General features: G+C 35.7%; 1 protein-coding gene across 2 annotated transcripts in view; it reads left to right on the plus strand.

The window, feature by feature from the left end:
- LOC149771360 (uncharacterized) overlaps positions 1 to 21,077 on the plus strand; it is a 61,584-nt gene that overhangs the window by 30,587 nt on the left and 9,920 nt on the right. For both annotated transcript variants that reach the window (XR_016418310.1, XM_089948552.1), the window contains exons 5-7: positions 2,281 to 2,402; positions 14,061 to 14,573; positions 19,174 to 19,785. Coding sequence is in view for 1 of the 2 variants with exons in the window: in XM_089948552.1 (XP_089804678.1) it covers positions 2,281 to 2,402; positions 14,061 to 14,573; positions 19,174 to 19,752 (1,214 nt within the window). In the remaining variant the exon portion in view is untranslated. The remainder of the gene's footprint in view (positions 1 to 2,280; positions 2,403 to 14,060; positions 14,574 to 19,173; positions 19,786 to 21,077) is intronic.

The following is a 21,077-nucleotide window of genomic DNA, read 5'->3' on the forward strand; positions in this document are numbered from 1 at the left end:
CAGAGTTGTTGCAGCAGCCACTGTTGTTTTGATTGTAGTATAAATCATCACTGTGTCAACTAATAAGAGTAAACCAATTAGAATTGTTGCTGGAACAACATCAGTAATAACCATTGTGACTGACGGCGGTGGTAAAGGCATCTCATTATGGGTGCTTTCATGAAAACCTGTCTATTTAGGTCTTACAACAGTACAAAGAAGTTTCATTACAATTAGTAAACTGTGGTTGATGTTTATAGGCAATAAAATAATTAACATGATGGAGATTAAGACTGTTGACAGAAATGGAAAACACCGTCAGCTCTGAGCGCAGATCTGGAAGTGGTCGTAGTAAATTTACAGCCAGTAATAATCAGGTAAATGTTTGCCGATGTATGTGCATTTGAGGATATATTTGTGACTATTCACATTCCAGTCTGAAAGGTGTGTATTCAGGTTATAATAGCAGCTTAGTTGACTACTGTTGTTGGTCAGAGTTTTGACTTTTTTTTTTGAAGTTGTATTGCTGTATTCCTTCCCAATGAGTTTCCATTGTTGGAGGGCTCAAGTGACTGAATAAAAGTCCATGATGCGCCTGTGGAAAATTCATATAATTTTCTCAAACTTGGATTTTTACTTGCCACATTTTCAAATAATAAGGTCTTATCACGAAATTAACGTTTGCCTTAGCCCAGAGTAAATTATAAAATCAAAATCTTAACACAGAACTAGTGTGGGCCACATTAACTGGAAATATCTCCGTGCGGTAGACAAACACAATCATCTTCATGTTGCCAGACAAAAGAACACATTGGTGACAATAAATCTATCGAAATTAGAGGTGACTGTACTGGAAACAACCAGCAAAATATTTCCATTCTTCACAGTGATTTAGGCATTGTTAGCAGCTGGGGCTCCTACTTTTGCATAAATAGTTATGTTAGGAGTTGTCATTATAACATCCGGGATGGCCCTCAGAAAAGCGGTTGGCAGCATTTTGAGAGGAGCTTTTCTATTACCTGGATTGACTAACCTCATACAGATGTCTAGTTTATGCTGTATTATTTTCAATAGACCACAACATTAATCAGTCTCGATTTGCTCATTAACTTCAATCGAACATGTCCAAAGTGTCTTTATCCTGGATGAATTCGTAGCTAAAGGCTCTCAAGGAATGATACTTCCGCAAGTTGGTAACTGGCATTATTCATCAAGAATCAACAGGACCCTGAATTCATTTGGTTGCATACATGATAATACCTCAACATCTTTTGTATTTTGACACTTACAGGCTTGCACCACTATTTTAAGTTGTTGATTACTTAACCCTAGGCCATGGGTGGCATTGACTGTTTCATACAAATCCAATGATACAAGCTCAGTTGGACAGGTCATTATGTGATGATCTTTATGAAGCACTGCATGCACTTGATCATTCACCAACTGCTCTTGCCCTTGTTGATTTGGCATTGTTACTTAGAATGTACACTTAATATCATACAAAATGACTGCTATAATATTTAAGGTTATTATACAGCCTGACATGGTGTTAATGTAGATCTGAAGATATTGGACTGAGTTTACCATCCGCACAGTTGCTGATGTCGACAGAGGAGAGCTGCAAATGTTTTAGGTACACCAACTGGAATTGTTGTTGGAACTATATCAGTAGTAACCAACAGGTGTGATTGGCAGAGCTGTAAAATCATATTGTCATGGCTTGTTTGCAGATATGTGGGTTTTTTTCAGAACTTCTCGCAGCAGCACAAAGACGTTTGAGTACAGTTGTAATCGGTGTTTATTGAGGATAAAATATTTAACATGGTTTAGTTTGAGAATGTGTTGGCAGATATCGAAAACCACCAGCAACTCCAAACACAAAAAATGGGGGATAGTGGATTTGCAGGCAGTAAAAAATGCATAAATGTTTATCAGTGCAAAAGTGGATAGATTTGTAATCATATTTGTCATATCACAGTCATAAATACATGTATACCAGTAGTGTTATAACAGAGGTTTTTTGTCATTACTGATCTTGGTCAAAATCTTCCATCCTATCTGGCTCTCCTTTTGCATGGGTGCCTGTTGTTAACAATATCACGTAAGCATGTGCTCATGATATGAGGAAAATGTCATGGGGAATGGGTTCAGTAGTAGGCCATAACTTTGATCAGTAAAAAAAAAACATGGAATTATATGTCTCTGTTTTAAATCAATGTATTCTTAAAAATATCTCACGACCTATTTATTATTATTATTTCTCAGATGGATCTACAATTAGTTTTGTTTGTTTTAACACAGATGCCATCTGGACAAAGGAGAAACATCCAGAACTACATGCCAACAAACATCACATCTTGCGGATAATGGAACAATTTAACATTATTGCCAAGCCGAGGTCATTTAGTGAGATTGGGGAGAAGGTCAGTTGATATGAATGTTCCAGTTTTCTTCTTTTGTTTTATTTGCACAATATCCATGTTGTTAGAACCTTAAATTTTTAATATGGAAAGACATATTAGAATGAAAACACTGCATGTGTATGAATAAACATCCTAAATAGTAGCTTAAAAATATTAATTGGCTGAAAAGTGGTTAGCATGTAAACAAATGTTAAATGCATAAATTACATGAAAATATATTATTTCAGTATATCCAGAGCCTGGGTGTTTGTAACTATTGAACCTCTGCTGCCCTGTATTTTAACTTCCAAAACTACTAATAGATGCATTTACCTTAATCTCTTTACAAAGCTCACCATTTCCAAAGTTCTGCTTCTAGTGTGGTAGAGGCCTATATATGATTTGCAATCCATCTGTCTGAACTATTTATTTTTTATCTTTACTTTTATCCATTTTTTTCTATTCATCTGCCATTCCTTGTCATTGTACTGACATACATCCATGCTTTTGTGCATCTGTCATTGTTCCACACCATACAACCTTACATCCAAAGATTACATTTTGTGATACAGTTAGCCTGTGTTGCAAGTTTGCCTATGGGCAAACCATACATTTATGTGTATAAGTGTAATACACGTAATTTGAAAATAAGCCATCATTATCTTATTGTTCTGCTTAGGTGACATTGGCAGCAATTTTATGAAAATCTATTACTTCATATAAAGAATTATAGCTAACATCGTTCTTTTTTATCTTTTATCTTGTATGACTTCAGGTTTACTTTTGTTTGCAAAGGATTAAATTGTTTTGAAATTTGTATATTTACATTTTATGAACTCAAATTTTATGTGACACTGCATAGCCAATATTGTACAGATGTGACATTTAATGCTAGACATGGAAAACGACATACACAGTATCCCCTAACAGTGGGAACTATTTTAACTCCGCCACCTTAGGCCACTCAATGTATGATTTCCAGGAACATTTCACCAATATAACTGCACCCCATTTGCCACCAAGGCAACATAAACAGTATCTGCCGATGTACACCACTAGATTTTAATATGGACTATGTTACTCCAAGATCATTCATTTGGTTTGGACCTGAATTCACTACTAGTTAACCATGGCATCATTTAAACTCACTAACACTTCACTCTGTGACGTTTGCTCCTAGTAATTGGCTAATTATTTCTGGCTAAGGATATTTCCATTGCGCTGAATTACAATAATCACACAACTAGTCACACAAATCTAAAAATTCCTTAAACTGGGCGCTATAACCAAATATGCATACTCCAACTTTATTACAATATATATGCAGTATTGGTAGATAGATAATATAGCTTGGAAAATGCAACACATTTTAATGAAGAAGCTGTTACTTTGACCTATTTTCTTGTTTAATCGACTAAAGTGTTTGGCTCATATGAATGTCATGTCTTATTGCATTTGCCATGATGTACACAACGTGTTACTGAGAAGAATGTTTGTTTCTAGTAATAGGAATGTTTATATATTGTATGTGGGGTCTTTTGGACTTTGTAATGTCAGCAAACATATATTAAGAAATAACACTATCTGATTATGAGAGTATATTAAGCAGTTATCCCCCTTCATAAGTTTGATAGTGTCTAATTAGTGATTCAGAGAGTAGATTAAAGCAGTTGTCCCCCTTCATGAAATTTTTAACTTCTAAGTAGTATTCAAAACAATTGAATAATTTCATTAGAACGTGTTCATGTGAGGGTTTTGTTAAATACTTTCTGAAATATTCTATGCATTGTTATTCTTATGGCCAGTAAAGGAGCATTATTATTTGACAGTTTATTTAACTTTTCAATTACATAAAGAAAAGATAGAGAAAGTTAACCTGAAGCTCTCATCCTTACACTAAGGACTTCTTCAGCAGACTGATGAGATCCCTACTGACTGTCAACATCGCTCAATGGAATGGTGAGAGATGTTAACAGATTGTTCCTGTCCTTGTTCATGGTCATTTTGTGTGCACAGATGTAAATCAGTTCTTTAAACCCCAGCTCTAACCATGCTTATTCTCGATCTACGATTTATACAGAGTTCCAGTTTATAGTATGGCCACGGGCAAACATTGTGGATGTGTCGTGATACCTCATGCCAGCTTATTCTTTCAGTATCCCAATATGGTCGGGATGGCACTGACTTTCACCCTCTTCTTTTTCACTTAATATAATAGATAGGTCCACAAATATCTCTCTTATCAGACATATCCTGATCGCTCCGTTGGCCTAGTGGTTAGAGCATCCGCCTTGGAAGCAGGAGGTTGTGGGTTCGAACACCTGCCGAGTCATACCAAAGACTTACAAAAATGGTACTAACAGCTGCCTCGCTAGATGCTCAGCATTAAGAGGTTAGTGTTAGGACTGATTGGCCTGGTGTCAGGATAATGTGACTGGGTGGGACATCATGCTACATGTCTGCAGCATGATGCCCCAGTGCTAGACATTACTATAAATTACCAAACTGCGGGCATTGTAGCAATATGACTGAAAAATTGTTAAAGCTATGTTAAAAATCCTAATCACACACACAGACTTATCCTTATGATAAACTAACATCTGTCTTAGGGCTTGGTATGGTTTGAAATGTACATTAATTTTGTGTTATTGGAACATGTGCTTCAGGAATTTAGAAGTCCCTTTTACGTATGGTAGGACAGTATTGCCTTTCGAAACTATTATTCCAGTTGGTCTTCTTTCCACAGAATTGTCATTCAGAATATTGTTACTTTGTCCTATTTTGTTGACTCTTGAGGGCAGAATTGACATGGTCTAGTTTTTGTTTTAAATCTGTTGGATCAGATATGGCAACTTTGGCACTGTGACGTAATGTTCTGGCCACCCCAAGTTTCTTGCCTAATGTACTGGTCAGTTTTTGTAGGTTTACGATAAACCGCAATTTTTATCGTGCCATCATAGTTTCTGACAGTGTTTGTGTCGAGCAATGTTGACAGTCAGTAGAGATCACATCAGTCTACTGATGACGAGAACTAAAAGTTAGCTTTCACCATTGTTTTGAGTATGGAATTGAAAAGTTACATACATTATTGAATATGAATATTGCTATACAGTTAACATGTTCAACAAAGCATGATTATCAATTTAAATCAATAGATTTTCATCCCATCGGTTGTGTGTACCTTAACCCTACAGTCAGTCTGTACTGTATAATGAAAAATACATGTTCCTGGATATTCTGTTATTGATGCTATTCAATATTATTGGCACTGATGTTTAGTCATTAGTAGAATATGTAAAGATGACTGTCACAATCAATCAAATGATAAAAATAATAGCATGGATGGAGACAAACTGAATGTCAGCAGGTACAATAAACCTCTCACCAGTGGTAAATAAATGACAGAACAACACTGGCATTAAATGATTGAAATGTCTAAAATCATTATCAGATTTCAGGTTAAGTTGCAATTCTTCTGAAACATCACTCCATGGAATTATACCAAATTTGACAAAAAGCAGTCTGGCATGCAGAATCTTATAATTTATGACAATTATGCTGATCATTCTTAACAATGCTGGACACAGTCCATTGTTGTAGATGTGTTCATATATATCTATGATCTTTTATGTTAAAAATACTTATTCTTCTTCTGGCAGTTTGAAAACTATTACAAGATAGTAAACACCGTTACGGATCACTGCCATCTCACCTCTGTCTGCTTGGGTTTAGTTCTTGGTTCGGCCTATGTGGGTATGTGAGAAAGCTTGCCAGTAGCTTCTCATGGGTCGGTGGTTCTTTCCGCAGTTTTCTCGGGTTCTTCCTCCACCATTAATACTGGCCGCCATGTATAGCCTATCTTGTGCTGAAAAATGGCGTTAAACCCCACAACAACATCAACAAGAAGATAGTAAAGCAAATTGACTTCTCAAAATATACAGAAATAACTTGGTCAGAATGTATAGCAAACTCTCGACCTTGAAGAGCATTCAGATAACATTGATTATGATATCCCATTGATTATGACATCCCATTGATTATGATATCCAATCAAAATGAAGATTGGCTATGTAATGCAACAGCCAGAAGTTCTTAGAAAAAAAAACCACAGAATGTCAACATTAAAAATAACTTGGCATATTTGACTTTTAATTAGTTCACAAAAAGATACAAATTTGACATCAGAAGTGGCTGGCATTTATAAAGAGTTCTAAATTTTAGATGTTTCAAAAACACTTCAGACATTTTAACCATTCTTGACAGAAAGAATGCAATAGTACTTTTATGAGTTTAGTTCACCTGGTCATAAGGTCTCATGATCTTTATGGTATGGCTTAACAACATCCATTTTTGCATGGTGTTTGATCTGTATGTCAACAATTGATCTTTCAAACTTGTCAAAAACCATCAGACCAGTTTTTACCTACTTTGCTACAGAGCATCCTGGAATGAAGGGTCTTCAGATTTATACAGGTTATGCCAGTCTGTTATCAAATATAGCCGCCATTTATAAAGATTTTTTTCCAAAGCTTCAAAAACTGCAAAACAGAGTTTGTATGATCGGATTTGACCATTGTAGTTTCCACAGTGGATGTCAGTCAGCTTCCATATATTCCGATATTACCAGACATAGCAAAGACTGTACCAAAGTTCATTGCACAAATGGAAACATTGTGTTCTAATGTCCCTACTATTTGGAATGTGAAGTCATTTAGAAACAAATTGTCAAAAAATACCATTAACTGCATTGGTTATATTCCTCATTGCAAGAAATATTCCGTTTTCGAGCATTATATGATTTTGGTCTTTGTGAGTTAACATTGTTTTTTTTCCATGTCCACTGTTATGGTCGTTGCAAATAATGCAATAGTCTCACTCACAATCATCAGTTAAAGGTATATAATGACGGAAAATTATCATAAGTTGTATATATTAATACATCGATAATGCTGGCACCTGTTATTATTATTAGTTCCTGTCTTGTGCCTTCCATACTTCGATTCAATTTCTTCATGCCTGAAAAACCATTCCCATTTATAAAGAAGTGATATTGGAAGTATGAGTCTGTATTTTTTACTTCCTAGTAACCTAACTTGGAAATAAATACAACAGTATTTTCACTGAAGATTTCACATTGTCTTCTTGATATTTTCTGTCAAGGATCATCAAACCTGTGTTACAAGTGTGTGCCAAGGCTAATCAAAATTAGTTAGCCATTTCTACCATTAGTGAAATAGATCACCTTATGTTTCTATGGCAATGAACAAACACTATTCATTAGCTTAGAATGTATTCAGTTGAATCTAATATAAACATTAACAACCATTTATATTTATTTCTTGGGATCTTTTGTGTATGGCGTATTGGAAGTTTAAAGGGAATGTTCTTCTGAAAAAGGTGGAGAATGGGACATTGGCTTATGCACCATTAAACATAGCTACCATTCTTAAAATATATAATTATTAAATTATTTCTTTATAGCAGAACTTAAGTAAATATTACCAAAAGCTTCACTTTGGAGAGTGCTTTCGGTGTTAAAAGATGCCAGATATTGTCACTATTACAGAAAATGGAGATATTTTTAATGAAATCTTTCTTTTTAAAGTAACAAAACTTGACCAAATTTTAGAGAAAATGTTTTGATTTCAATAGTATTTAAATTTTTAGAAGATTCTGCGAATCTGCTATCAAAATATAACATTGAAAGAAATTTACACCGAATGTGTCCTCTTATCCCAATTTATTGGCCAACTGGTCTTGTATTTGGCTCGTTTGTAGATGTCTGCCATGTGAGGAGCCTCAGGCCCACTTAGGAGTTTATGCTACAGATTAATGCCAACATATTAATAACTATGGCAGTTGTTAATATAAACACCTTGAAAAACGTCTTCATGAAAGCATTAGAAAAGACTTCCAAAGAAGTAGACAAAGTATCCAGGCAGGAAGAGATTGCACATGTTTACATTATTAATCCTGTTTTTGCATTAAATGTGGACGAAGTAATAAAAAATAATGAAAAAGATTCTCTTCAGAAGTGTAAATAGCTGGCAAAATTTGGTGTCATTCCGTCATTAAGGGTTTTCATGTTTATACAAAGATGCCTCTGGCATCAGATATAGCCACTGTGCAGATATTTTCACTAAATATATCTCCTTAAAACTGCACTATACAATATAACCAAAATTCACAGAAAGCATCCTGCAATGTCAGGCCCAATATAAAAGTTGCATTTTGTAACGAAGCGATTCCAGATTTGCAGGGCATCTTGTTTATATTACTTAAATTTATCATATATGTTAGTAACTTAAATATTTGTAATGACACCTGCTTGAATTATGGTTTATCCTGTCTTGACCCTGTGTATATGTTTTGTAAGTTACTGATTGGATTAAATGTTGCCTTGTAATTCTTTGAGGGTCTTTCTCACGGGGCACATTTGTGTGGCAATTCATTTTAAGTTTTATGACATAAGATTAAAAAAATAAACTGAATTTGCAAAATTCATGCATTACATTTTCAATCCTTCCTTATTTCTGTATTAAATCATTCCAGCATTGAATGTTCCCATTTTCCTCGTGATTTTAGTTTATACAAGCAAAACTAAGTGAGCATACAGTATATGGTCTTTTGTATGATATCCGTCTTGCACTGTCTGTTAATCAATACTTGCTTGTGAATGCAATAGAGGTTTCATTTCTGGTCAGATTTGATATGTAAGCCTAAATGATCAAGACCTTTGATATTAGTTATTGGCACATCTTCGTCTATTAATGAGGTGATAGTGTTTCTGATTTGCTGAATTTATGAACACTCCATCAGTCATGCATCTAATCAGGATATGACCAGATAGCTGACAAATAAATAGTGTCCTTATTGTGTCATTAGCAAGTGAATCCCAGGATATCTGGGTATAGTGCATGGTGTTGGAAAGTACAGTGTGTGAACCAGGATATCTGGATATAGTGCATGGTGTTGGAAAGCACAGTGTGTGAACCAGGATATCTGTACACCACATGATGCTAGAAAGCACATAGAGTGAACCAGGATATATATTGTGTATAGTGCATGAGGCTGGAAGGCACAAAGAGTGAACTAGGATATCTGTACACCACATGATGCTAGAAAGCACATAGAGTGAACTAGGTTATCTGTGTATAGTGCATGATGCAGGAAGGCACAAAGAGTGAACTAGGATATCTGTGTATAGTGAATGATGCAGGAAGGCACAAAGAGTGAACTAGGATATCTGTGAATAGTGCATGATGCAGGAAGGCACAAAGAGTGAACTAGGATAACTGTGTATAGTGAATGATGCAGGAAGGCACAAAGAGTGAACTAGGATATCTGTGAATAGTGCATGATGATGGAAGGCACAGAGAGTGAACTACAGTATCTATGTACACTGCATGATGTGCTGGAAAACATCACAGAGTGATCCAGGATATATGTGTCTATTTCATGATGCTGGAAAGCAGAGAGAGAGAGTGAAATAGGATAAATTGAACTAGGATATCTGTACACTGTATGATGCTGGAAAGCACAAAGAGTGAACCAGGATATCCATGTATACTAGTTGATGGTGGAAAGCACACAGAGTGAACTATGATATCTGTGTTTAATGCATGATGCTGGAAAGCACCAAGAGTAAACTAAGATATTTGTGAATGCTGGAAAGCTCAAACAGCAAGCAAAACAAAACATAAACACCACTGGGAACAAGGTGGTGTAACATGATTAAATAGTTGCATAAAACATTAAATAAATAGCAGAAAATGGATAAAATGCATGGTGAGATCTAAGTTATGATAGTGCTCGGCCTTGTAATGTCATAATAGTGCTTGGCCTTGTAATGTTATGTTAGCGTTTGGCCTTGTAATGTTATGCTAGTGTTTGGCTTTGTAATGTTATGATAATGCTTGGTCTTGTAATGTTATGATAGTGCTTGGCTTTGTGATGTTATGATAATGCTTGGCCTTGTAATATTATGTTAGTGCTTGGCCTTGTAATGTTACGTTAGTGCTTGGCTTTGTAACGTTATGTTAGTGCTTGGTTTTGTAATGTTATGATACTACTTGGACTTGTAATGTTATGTTATTTTCTGGCCTTGTAATGTTATGTTAGTGCTTGGCTTTGTAATGTTATGATACTGCCTGGCCTTGCAATGTTCTGTTAGTTTTTAGCCTTTTGATGTTAAGATAATGCTTGGCCTTGTAATATTATGTTAGTGCTTGGCCTTGTAATGTTATGATAGTGATTAGCCTTGTAATGTTATGATAATGCATAGCCTTGTAATGTTATGATAGTGCTTGGCCTTGTAATGTCATGATAGTGCTTGGCCTTGTAATGTTTCAGGCTCCAGATTCGTGCCATTCAAACACTTCTCATTTGTCAAATAGTTATCAGCATCCAATGTTATATTGTTGGTATGATTTCATCATAACATAAAAATAGAACATTTAATGTTGAATAATATTGTTTGAGTGATACAGAAAGAGTCTTAGCTTTAAGATGTGACCACAGCGTGTAGACTCAGGTCCATTTTGCCATCCACACTCCATCTACTTTTGACTCTTAAGGTCCATCAGAGTTAGAGGTTGGTGGTTGGGCATGATCACTCATGCTCCATTTGCTATCCATTCACACACACATTGCTTGATTATAGTTTTGACACTTAAAATCCATCAAAGTTGGAAGTTATATTTCAGTTGGAGATGGTGACATGCTCACTCATTTTCCCATGTTGCCACATACACTCACACACACACACACACATTGCTTTATTCCAGTTTTGACACTTTTAACATCCTTAAACGTTGGAACGTTTACTTAAATTTTTAGGAAGGGTGTTAAATATTAAAACAAATATCAATAAAACATTTTGAAATTTTTTTTTTTTCATACAACTTTCACTGTAACTGATAGATATGGTGAGAAGTCATTACTGTTCTGACAAAAATTAAATGTGCCTTTCACTGGACATTGATTGTATTTTTGAGTAAAAATTGGACTTGGGGCTGTATTTTCATTACACATTTTGTCAGAGAATGACAAATGTCCCTGATCTTACAGTTTATTTACTCACCATCTATAAATATCCTGTTGATCACTTGTAAATGAAATGTACATGAAGCATAACATAATATTGCTTTCACTTGTACTGTGTTTATATCGAGAGATATTTATCATATTTCATTATGCAAAGTAAAAGTAACTTATAAGGGACTTAAAAGTCTGATAGAGCTTATATCACTTTTATAAGTTGGAATAAGTCATTTATGTAAGAGATAAGCTATCATGATTTGACAAAGGGTTGAGAAGCTTACATTGTTTAGCCACATGCCTATAAAGAGGTGATGTCACTCTTGCCAATATAGAACTCTATATGTCAAAACACACATCTAACAAAATCTCCGTGAACACATGCCTGTGTTGACAGTGTATCAAAATGACCCAAGGAAACCTTTGCACTCTGTGACAATCATTACAAATCATGTGTTAATCTAAATTACCTTCAAAGATGACTTCATGGTGAAGTTCTTGTCAAAGGTTGACCTGCTCTTTTTTGAGATGCTAGACTGTCAACAGAGCAGCATGTAAACAGAACACAGATTTTGCTTCCGGATCATAACCAAGGTCTTATTACCCACTGTGCACTGTCGCCGAAATACACACGGACAACCACACCCTGAGTTCATATTCTCAAGAATAAACAATTACCTTTAAGTCCCTACCAAAAATGCATAATAAAACTCTTCTAACACCACCAAAATGAGAGAGGAAAAAATGTTTCAAAAATAGACTAGAACTACATTCGTGGGTACTGAACTGGAAGTACTAATCGTGACCTGATTCTACCTATTCATACAGGAATCATGTGACCTTTCTGGCAGGGTAAGGGTAGGTAATAGATCTTCATATTGTAATCATGTTAGCATACTGGCTGTGCAAAGGTAGGTAATAGCTATTCATATTGCAATCATGTTATTCTTCTTTCATTGTTATGGTAGATAATAGCTATTCATATTGCAATCATGTTACCCCTCTAGCAGTGTTGTGGTAGATAATAGCTATTCATACTGGAATCATGTTACCCTTCAGGCAGAGTAAAATATTTAATAGATATTCCTATTGGAATCTTGCTACTATTCTGGCAGTGTAAGGGTAGATAATAGCTGTTCATATTGCCATCATGTTACCCTTCTGGCAGTGTAAAATAGGTAATAGCTATTCATATTGGAATTATTTTACCCTTCTGGCAATGTAAGGGTGGTAATAGCTATTCCTATAGGAATAATGTTACACTCCTGATTATTTGTGGATGTTGCTGAAATTTTAGGGTAAGTTTTGTCTTTCAATTCACATCCTGAAATTTTCAACATATTTATATATTTTGACATGGTAACATGATGGTGGAATAAAGACTATTGGATATAAATCTATAAGATGCCCTCCAGAGACTTCACACCACTCATTTTAATGTTTCTTATCTCTGATGTCTTAAACCATTCCTCCCCCCCAAAAAAAAAAAAAAAAAAATAATTATGGTATATTTTGTACTGATTTCCATTTCACGAATTATTCTTCTGCTGGAATAATAGCATGATGTAGAGTGGCTGATAGGGGAAATTGGGTGCATAAAAAGTCGCCATAATAAACACATGCCACCTGCATTTTATGTACATATTGTGCATGCATAAATAGATGACAAATATGTTGCCTTTAGTGTGATTAGGTTTACAAGTTCACCAAGAGTCAGCTCACATATATAGGGAGATTGAAAGGATCTTTGTCCTCTGGATTCCACTGGGATCTTTCTCTGATTTTCTCGAGTCTAATAAAAAAGGAAGACTACTCGATGTCAGGAGTGGTGGGATCCTTCTCCTAGCCCTTAGGAGCACAGTGAAAGAAAGCTCATTGTTCCCAGGAATTTATGAGACCTCTCTCTTTAGGGAAATAGTACAAGACCCCTTGGATCCCTGAAATTACTCTGACAGGAGGGTAGGTGTCCTTCTCCTGGTCCTTAGGGGCACAATGAAAAAACTCATTGATGGGTGGTCTAATTCAGTCAGGTCTTGCTGGTGTTTGTTCCAGGATCCCGTCTAAAGATGGAATCACACAAGTAACAGTCCTCGTCAGTGTGAGTCGCATTAGCAATATAGGGATAGTGTACATGTTGATACCCCTCCTCAGTCTCCACTCTTCCAACTAATTGTGTTCAAATTTAAAAATTGATTTCTTTGGGTGGGGATATTGATTGGATTGACAGCCCCATATTCTATGGTACTTTGAATCCCCACAAGATGTGGGCAAATACGTTTCATGGAATTACTAGCATACTGGTTTACCAATTTATTGAATAATATGTCTTGAAATCCAGTTAAAGGCAAGCTAATTAATTGCTGAACCCAAGGAAACAATTGAAGTGTATTGATTTCGGTTTACAATTAAATGGTGATAAGTACAGTTGAGTAAAATTTACATACATGTTGATTCTGTGACATTAACATAAGCTTGAATATGTGTAGTATTAAAGGACTAGTGTATAAGTTGTACAAGAAATGAAAATACATTAAAAAGAGACAAATTACCTACATAACATTTAAGACTTATGCTATATATATATATATATATATATATATATATATATATATATATATATATATATATATATAATTTTAGGTGGAGAACTATTTCCTTACTCCTTGTATGCTTCGTCAGGAATCTCCCAGAGACGTTATCTCCCCTGAACAAGATCCACACATGGTGAGCACACCGGTCTTGTGCTGTGTCTTTAGGGGGAAGTATCTACCACCTCCCATATTTCACAGGCTTATTGCAGCCTGTGTAGCTCGCTGGCCAGTTGCCAAGAAGAAGGAGACATCAGAAAATCTCATTTTCTGTGGTTGCTGCGTTTTTGACATTGGCCTTTTCCACAGGTTGACCTTGCACTGTAGGAACCATATTGTTTTTGCAAGAATAACGAGGATGGTGATCGATGAAGTCAAGACTCCTGATGCAAAGTTGTGCACCAGAGTTAGAAAGTTCATTTCTCTGAATCTCTCCAAGATTACGTCTTACCTTGGTCAGAACTTACAATTCGAGTTGCGTTTACAGTACCCACTATCTCAAAGTATCTCTGAAGATGGCATGGTTTGTTTTTCACCACCATTTGAGATGTGGTTTGCAGATGAGGTGAGTTGTTCTTCAATATTACTAAATGTAAGGGACAACTATTATATTATTGCCTTCTCCTAATGTACTGCTCTAGTTTAGTTTTGTCTCATTGTTCAGTGTACATGTGCTCAGGTCATAGGTGACGTTTCATTACCTCACCGGATCACACTGTAGGAGAAAAAGATCAGTTGGAAAATGTAGTAATATAACTTAAACATTACGTCATGTAATGTGATATCATGTGATATTTGCCTTATGACTTGAGCAGGTGTAATAACCATTATTTAGGACTTAACACAGAGTGTACGGGAGATAATTAATGTAATGAAATACATTCCTGTTTTTAGACCTCAACATGGGAATTCTACTTAATGCTTTAATGACCTTAAAAAAATCTTTAGTTAGGCTTTCTGAAATTGGGAATGTATCATGCGATACACTTATTTAATATTGACCTAAACTAATTTTGTGCAATTAATTATGTATCATGTGATCCACTTTATTTTTATTTACCTGAATTGCAGTTTATCAAATGATCTACTTACCAGTAACGTGAATTGACCCAAAATTTGGTTACACAGTCTCTTAACTAGATAATGGATCATGTTGTCTACGTTGAGACAAATCATTGACAATGCTTTGAAGATAAATGTGAAGCGAATCAGGTATTCATAATAAAAACATAAAGTTGGTCATGAAAGTGACAATTTGGGGGTATATTTTATTAACTTTAAAATGTATATTTTAATAAAATATTGATATATATTTCCATTAGCTGACTATTAATTTAACATAAAAATGATAGTAAGAAAGTGTTCTTGTTTAAAATATGTACTTGTCAATGTAATGAGAGAAAAATTGTAAACCACAGCTATATCCTAGAATATATCATTGGACCTTAACTGTGACAGTTTTAGCAAATTTACCTCAAAGGCTGAGGTATGTTTATATTTAATTTAATAATATTGTCGAGTTTCACATTTTGACATTGATATTTCAGCAATCAGAAGGTTTTGAAATGTCCACATTTTGTGGCTAATCCTCATTGTAAATTACTTGAAAGATTGCCATGAAAATTTTTATACACATATAGCTCTAGCTGATCTTAAATGAAATTGGTGCTGCTTTAACATCAAGTGTGGTCATCATAACAGCTATCTTCAAAATCATGTTGTTGCTACTTTTCTACACCAGAGGTGGTCATATCAATTGGCCATATTAATACAGGTTGTCAATAAAAGTCTTCTTCTGATATCTAATTGGTTATCAATTAAAACGCAATATGGTTACCACAGTGGTGTTTACCTTTACATCAGCTATGAATGGATTTTCTTCTTCAATTCCCAGTTTGTGGATAAATAACTTAAATGGTGTTTTGATGTCAGGTTCAAGGCCAGAGAAATTTGCCACTCACTGTATTGTCATATTCTCAATAAGCAAGCTCAGACCTGTAATTTGTAACATTATACACCGGAGATAGATTTATAAAATCTCACTCTCCGCAATTACTAAACAATGTTTTTACTTCTTTTTATTGGTGTAGTAATGCAGTCATTAAATAACATTAACATAAAATGGAAGCAAAATCCAAGTTAATGTAATTTTTCTCAGTGGCATATGCAGTAATATTGTGTTCTTCATCTAGTGTGCTTTAGCACAAGATTGGCACTGCCGCTTGTCCTAAACTTGTAAAAGGATTGCATTAAACTTACAGACATATTGGTCAAAGGGTCTTTTTGGTCCTAAGTGAAAATGGTAGCCCTTGGACAGCTATTTTGATTGTTGTCATTGCATCTAATTGAAGAGTCATATTAACATTTAATTTTACTAAATGACTTTGTATGTCTGATTGTTTCTAAATGAAAATTGTACCCTTCTGATATCTTATGTGTCTGCCACAGCATTTTGCCACTGCATTTTGCCACTGCTACAACTAAATAAATGGCCCTATAGACACTGAAAGATCATTTTGTAATGTCTAGTAGGTTCTAAATATAAATGATGTAAATATGGATGCTATGAAGGCCATCTTGAAAATATTATTCAGGTTTTCACTGGGGCCCCGAGTGGCCGAGTGGTCTAAAGCGCTCTTCGTTACGGATCACTGCCATCTCACTTCTGCCTGCGTCGGTTCGAGTCTAAGATTCAGCCAATGTGGGTATGTGAGAAAGCTTGCCAGTAGCTTCTCGTGGGTCGGTGGTTCTTTCCGGGGTTTTCCCGGGTTCTTCCTCCACCATTAATACTGGCTGCCATATATAGCCTATCGTGTGCTGAAAAATGGCGTTAAACCCCACAACAACAACAACAACAGGTTTTCACTTGAAGATTTATTATGATGTCATGATGTTGATTTGGTCCTTAATGAAATTGTCATTGAGCGATCTGACATCCTCTATAGCAGCCATGGTGATTTGCACTTAATGCCATTTTTAAGCACATGATGGGCTATACATGGCAACTGATGCATGTGTCTTTGGTTGAGGAGGAGCCTTGGAAAACCTTGGTAAGAATCACAGATCCACAGGAAGCAAGGGCTTCTATAGTGACCATCTTGTCATGTGGTATTTATTAAAAGACTTCTTAGGTCATCCAGTTGGTCTTAAAATGAAAATGGTTCCCATCCAACATCCAGTATATCCACATTGTTAGTCATCTCAAAACTCTTAATATCACAAATCCATCATTAAAAGACTTCCAATTGTATCTAGTTGTACACTAAATAAAAATGGCCTTGATCTGATTGGTTGAGTTTGTTACCACTCAAAAGGCCATGTTTCTGATCCAGTTTTAGTTTTACTTGGTAAGGCAATTACGTGAGCTCAAGGATGTGAAAAGATGTACAGATATTAATGAGGTGACAATAGTCCATATATATATATATATATATATATATATATATATATATAGATGCACAAACATTGATGACTTCAACTGTCTTACACTTACAGAAAATATCACACAAATACACTATCACACACATAGATACATACAAACAGACAATTCCATACTTAACATACACTGTATATTATACTATCAGACGCATACACTATCACACACATACATAAATACATACAAACAGATAATTAATGCTCCGGTGGCCTAAGGATAGAGCGTCCGCCTCGGAAGCAGGAGGTTGTGGGTTCGATCCCCAGCCGAGACATACCAATGATTTACAAAAATGGTACTAACAGCTTCCTCGCTTGGTGCTCAGCATTACGAGGTTAGTGTTAGGACTGGTTGGGCTGGTGTCAGGATAATGTGACTGGGTGGGACATCACGCTACATGCATGAGACATGATGCCCCAGTGTTAGACATCACTATAAACTGCCTCACTGCAGACATCGTAGCGATAGGACTGAAAAATTGTTAAAGCTACGTTAAAAATCCAAATCACATACACACACACAAACAGATAATTACATAAACTATATATTACACTGTCACACACATACATAGATACACACAAACAGATAATTACAGACACTATATTATACATACACTATAACACATACATAGATACAGACAAAAACAGTTACATAACGAATATTACACACTGTCACACACATTCACTATAATGCAAATTAAGACACATCACACACATAGAAAAACTAGATGCATACAAAATCACAGCTAAGAAATAGTATTTATCTATACACATACATTTACAGGCACTATCTGACACATACATACACTGTCACATGCACAGATACATGTGCACACAAACCCTATCACATACATACATACAGATATGCATGCATGAATACACACATACATACATACACTATCACAGCTAAGAAACGGCATTTTGCCCTTACCTCAATTCCATTTGAGTTTATATTCTGTCACAATAATGCTTGTAATGATTTATGACTCTACCCTGTTTGATCATATTCATAGCATTAAATCATATAGTTAAATACGTGATGTGGAATCTAGAGACTTTCCTTTCAATTTTGGAGAGTGTGTGTGTTCATACCATGTAATAAAAGGAGTGTCAGTATACCTTTCTTACTGTGAGTCTTGTAAATTGATGTCATATAAAGTGAAAGTTTTAAACAAATCACTTCCTCATTGTCTTTCTTGCCACTACAAAAATTGATTCTCCATATTTGAAATGGTAGGTGAAAAGTGGAGGACATATCATGAAAGACATCCGACTCTAGTTTAAGAGTGGTTTGTCTTTTGGAAAAGTCCATGCTCATTGTAAGTAAACTATATATATATATATATATATATATATATATATATATATATATATATATATATATATATATATATATATCTGTCAACCTAGTATCATAAATCTTTGCTGCACATAGTTTCTTGGATATTAGCATTGAGTTCCCATAAATATCCATCCTGATACTCCTTGCAAGTCCATCCTGATGCTATTTTTGTATATCACTGTTGAAAAATAAGCAGATCCAATATGATTTGCAGACATTTCCTAACATCAAGCACTGAATGTATGCAGTCAAAGAGAAACCCCATTCTTTCATTCCAACTTGATATACTATAATCATCATTTTATGTGATGATCATCAGAATTGTCATTGTTACAGTATGTTTGTTCAGTGATTGAATCTTTTAGTAACATTGACCTTCTTCTTACTTTAGGGGCATGATCCTGATACACCCATAACACCAGAGCACATGAATCATTCTCGCCTCTGTGTTGCTCTTGTAACTGTTTGTGGAGATGCCATGAGACATGTCCTCCGCACCCAATTTCCTGCACCACACAAAGACATCTACCAGGCAATCCTGGCCAATAGAGTCAACCTGACCAGGAGACAGGGAAGACCGCTCCTTAACCCTGATCAAAGTCAGCTGGTGTTTCCAGATCCCCAGGGGCAAAGGACAGGAACATTAGACCAGTTCGATCTTTCCTTGTTATATACTCTAATCAGAAATGTCAGCTCAGTCCTGGCTCCATCAACAGGCTGGGGAAATGATCCATTAGATCAACCAAGGGACAGATCTCTAGGAGCTAGTGTGGAGCGAATTCGTTCCTATAGGAATCATATCAGTGGTCATTCCCCAGATGGAAAGATGAGTCATAAAGCTTTAGAGGATTACTGGAACAAGTTTGAAGCTGTGCTTCATGACATAGAAGCTGTAATTGGCGGACAGGTATACAGCCAAGAGTTGGAGAAGCAAAAGAGTCAGGTGATATCCATCTATGAAGCATGTTAGCTACAAATGAACATCATGAAGAAAGAGCAACAGGTACAAAGTATAAGTGATTCTGATGTGATTTTGATTTTTAATGTTGCTTTAACAATTTTTCAGTCATATCGCTATGATGTCTGCAATGTGCCAGTTTATAGTGATGTCTAGCACTGGGGCATCATGCTGCAGACATGTAGCATGATGTCCCACCCAGTCACATTATCCTGACATCAGGCCGACCAGTCCTAACTCTAACTTATTAATTCTGAATGCCAAACGAGGCAGCTGTTAGTACCATTTTTGTAAGTCTCTGGTATAACTCGGCCGGGGATCGAACCCACGGCCTCCCGCATCTGAGGCGGACGCTCTAACCACTAGGCCACCGGAGCGGTATTAAGTGCAGTATGCATAATATGATGGCAGCAACAGCAACAATGTGTAAGTGTATGTGATCTGATGGCAACAACAGGCACAAAGTGTAAGTACTATGTTTGTAATATGATGGCAACAAGAGGTACAAATTATAAGTATAGTGTGCGTAATATGATGGCAATAAGTAAAAACTGTAAGTACAGTGTGTGTGATATGAAGTCAGCAACAGGCACAAAGTATAAGTACAGCATGCGTTTTATGACAGCAACAGGTACAAAGTATAAGTACAGTGTGCATGTTATGGCAGCAACATGTACAAAGTATAAGACAGTACAGTGTACATTTTATGACAGCAAGAGGTACAAAGTATAAGGACAGTGTACATTTTATGACAGCAACAGGTACAAAGTATAAGTTTAGTGTGCATGATATGGCAGCAACAGGTACAAAGTGTAAGTACAGTGTGCATGTTATGACAGCAAGAGGTACAAAGTATAAGTACAGTGTGCATGATATGGCAGTAACATGTACAAATTATAAGTAGAGCATGCATGTTATGGCAGCAGCAGGTACAAAGTATAAGTACAGTGTGCATGATAGGCAGCAACAGGTACAAAGTACAAGTACAGTGTGCATTTTATGACAGCAACAGGTACAAAGTATATGTACAGTGTGTATTTTATGACAGCGATAGGTACAAAGTATATGTACAGTGTGCATTTTATGACAGCAACAGTTACAAAGTGTAAGTACAGTGTGCATTTTATGACAGCAACAGGTACAAAGTATATGTACAGTGTGCATATTATGACAGCAACAGGTACAAAGTATAAGAACAGTTTACATTTTATGACAGCAACAGGTACATAGTATAAGTACAGTGTGCATTTTATAACAGCAACAGGTTCAAAGTACATGTATAAGTACAGTGTGCATGATATGGCAGCAACAGGTACAAAGTACATATATAAGTACAG

The sequence above is a fragment of the Sinohyriopsis cumingii genome, unplaced genomic scaffold (genome assembly GCF_028554795.1).
Source record: "Sinohyriopsis cumingii isolate HCF-2022 unplaced genomic scaffold, ASM2855479v2 utg001923l, whole genome shotgun sequence".
NCBI classification, from domain to species: domain Eukaryota; kingdom Metazoa; phylum Mollusca; class Bivalvia; order Unionida; family Unionidae; genus Sinohyriopsis; species Sinohyriopsis cumingii.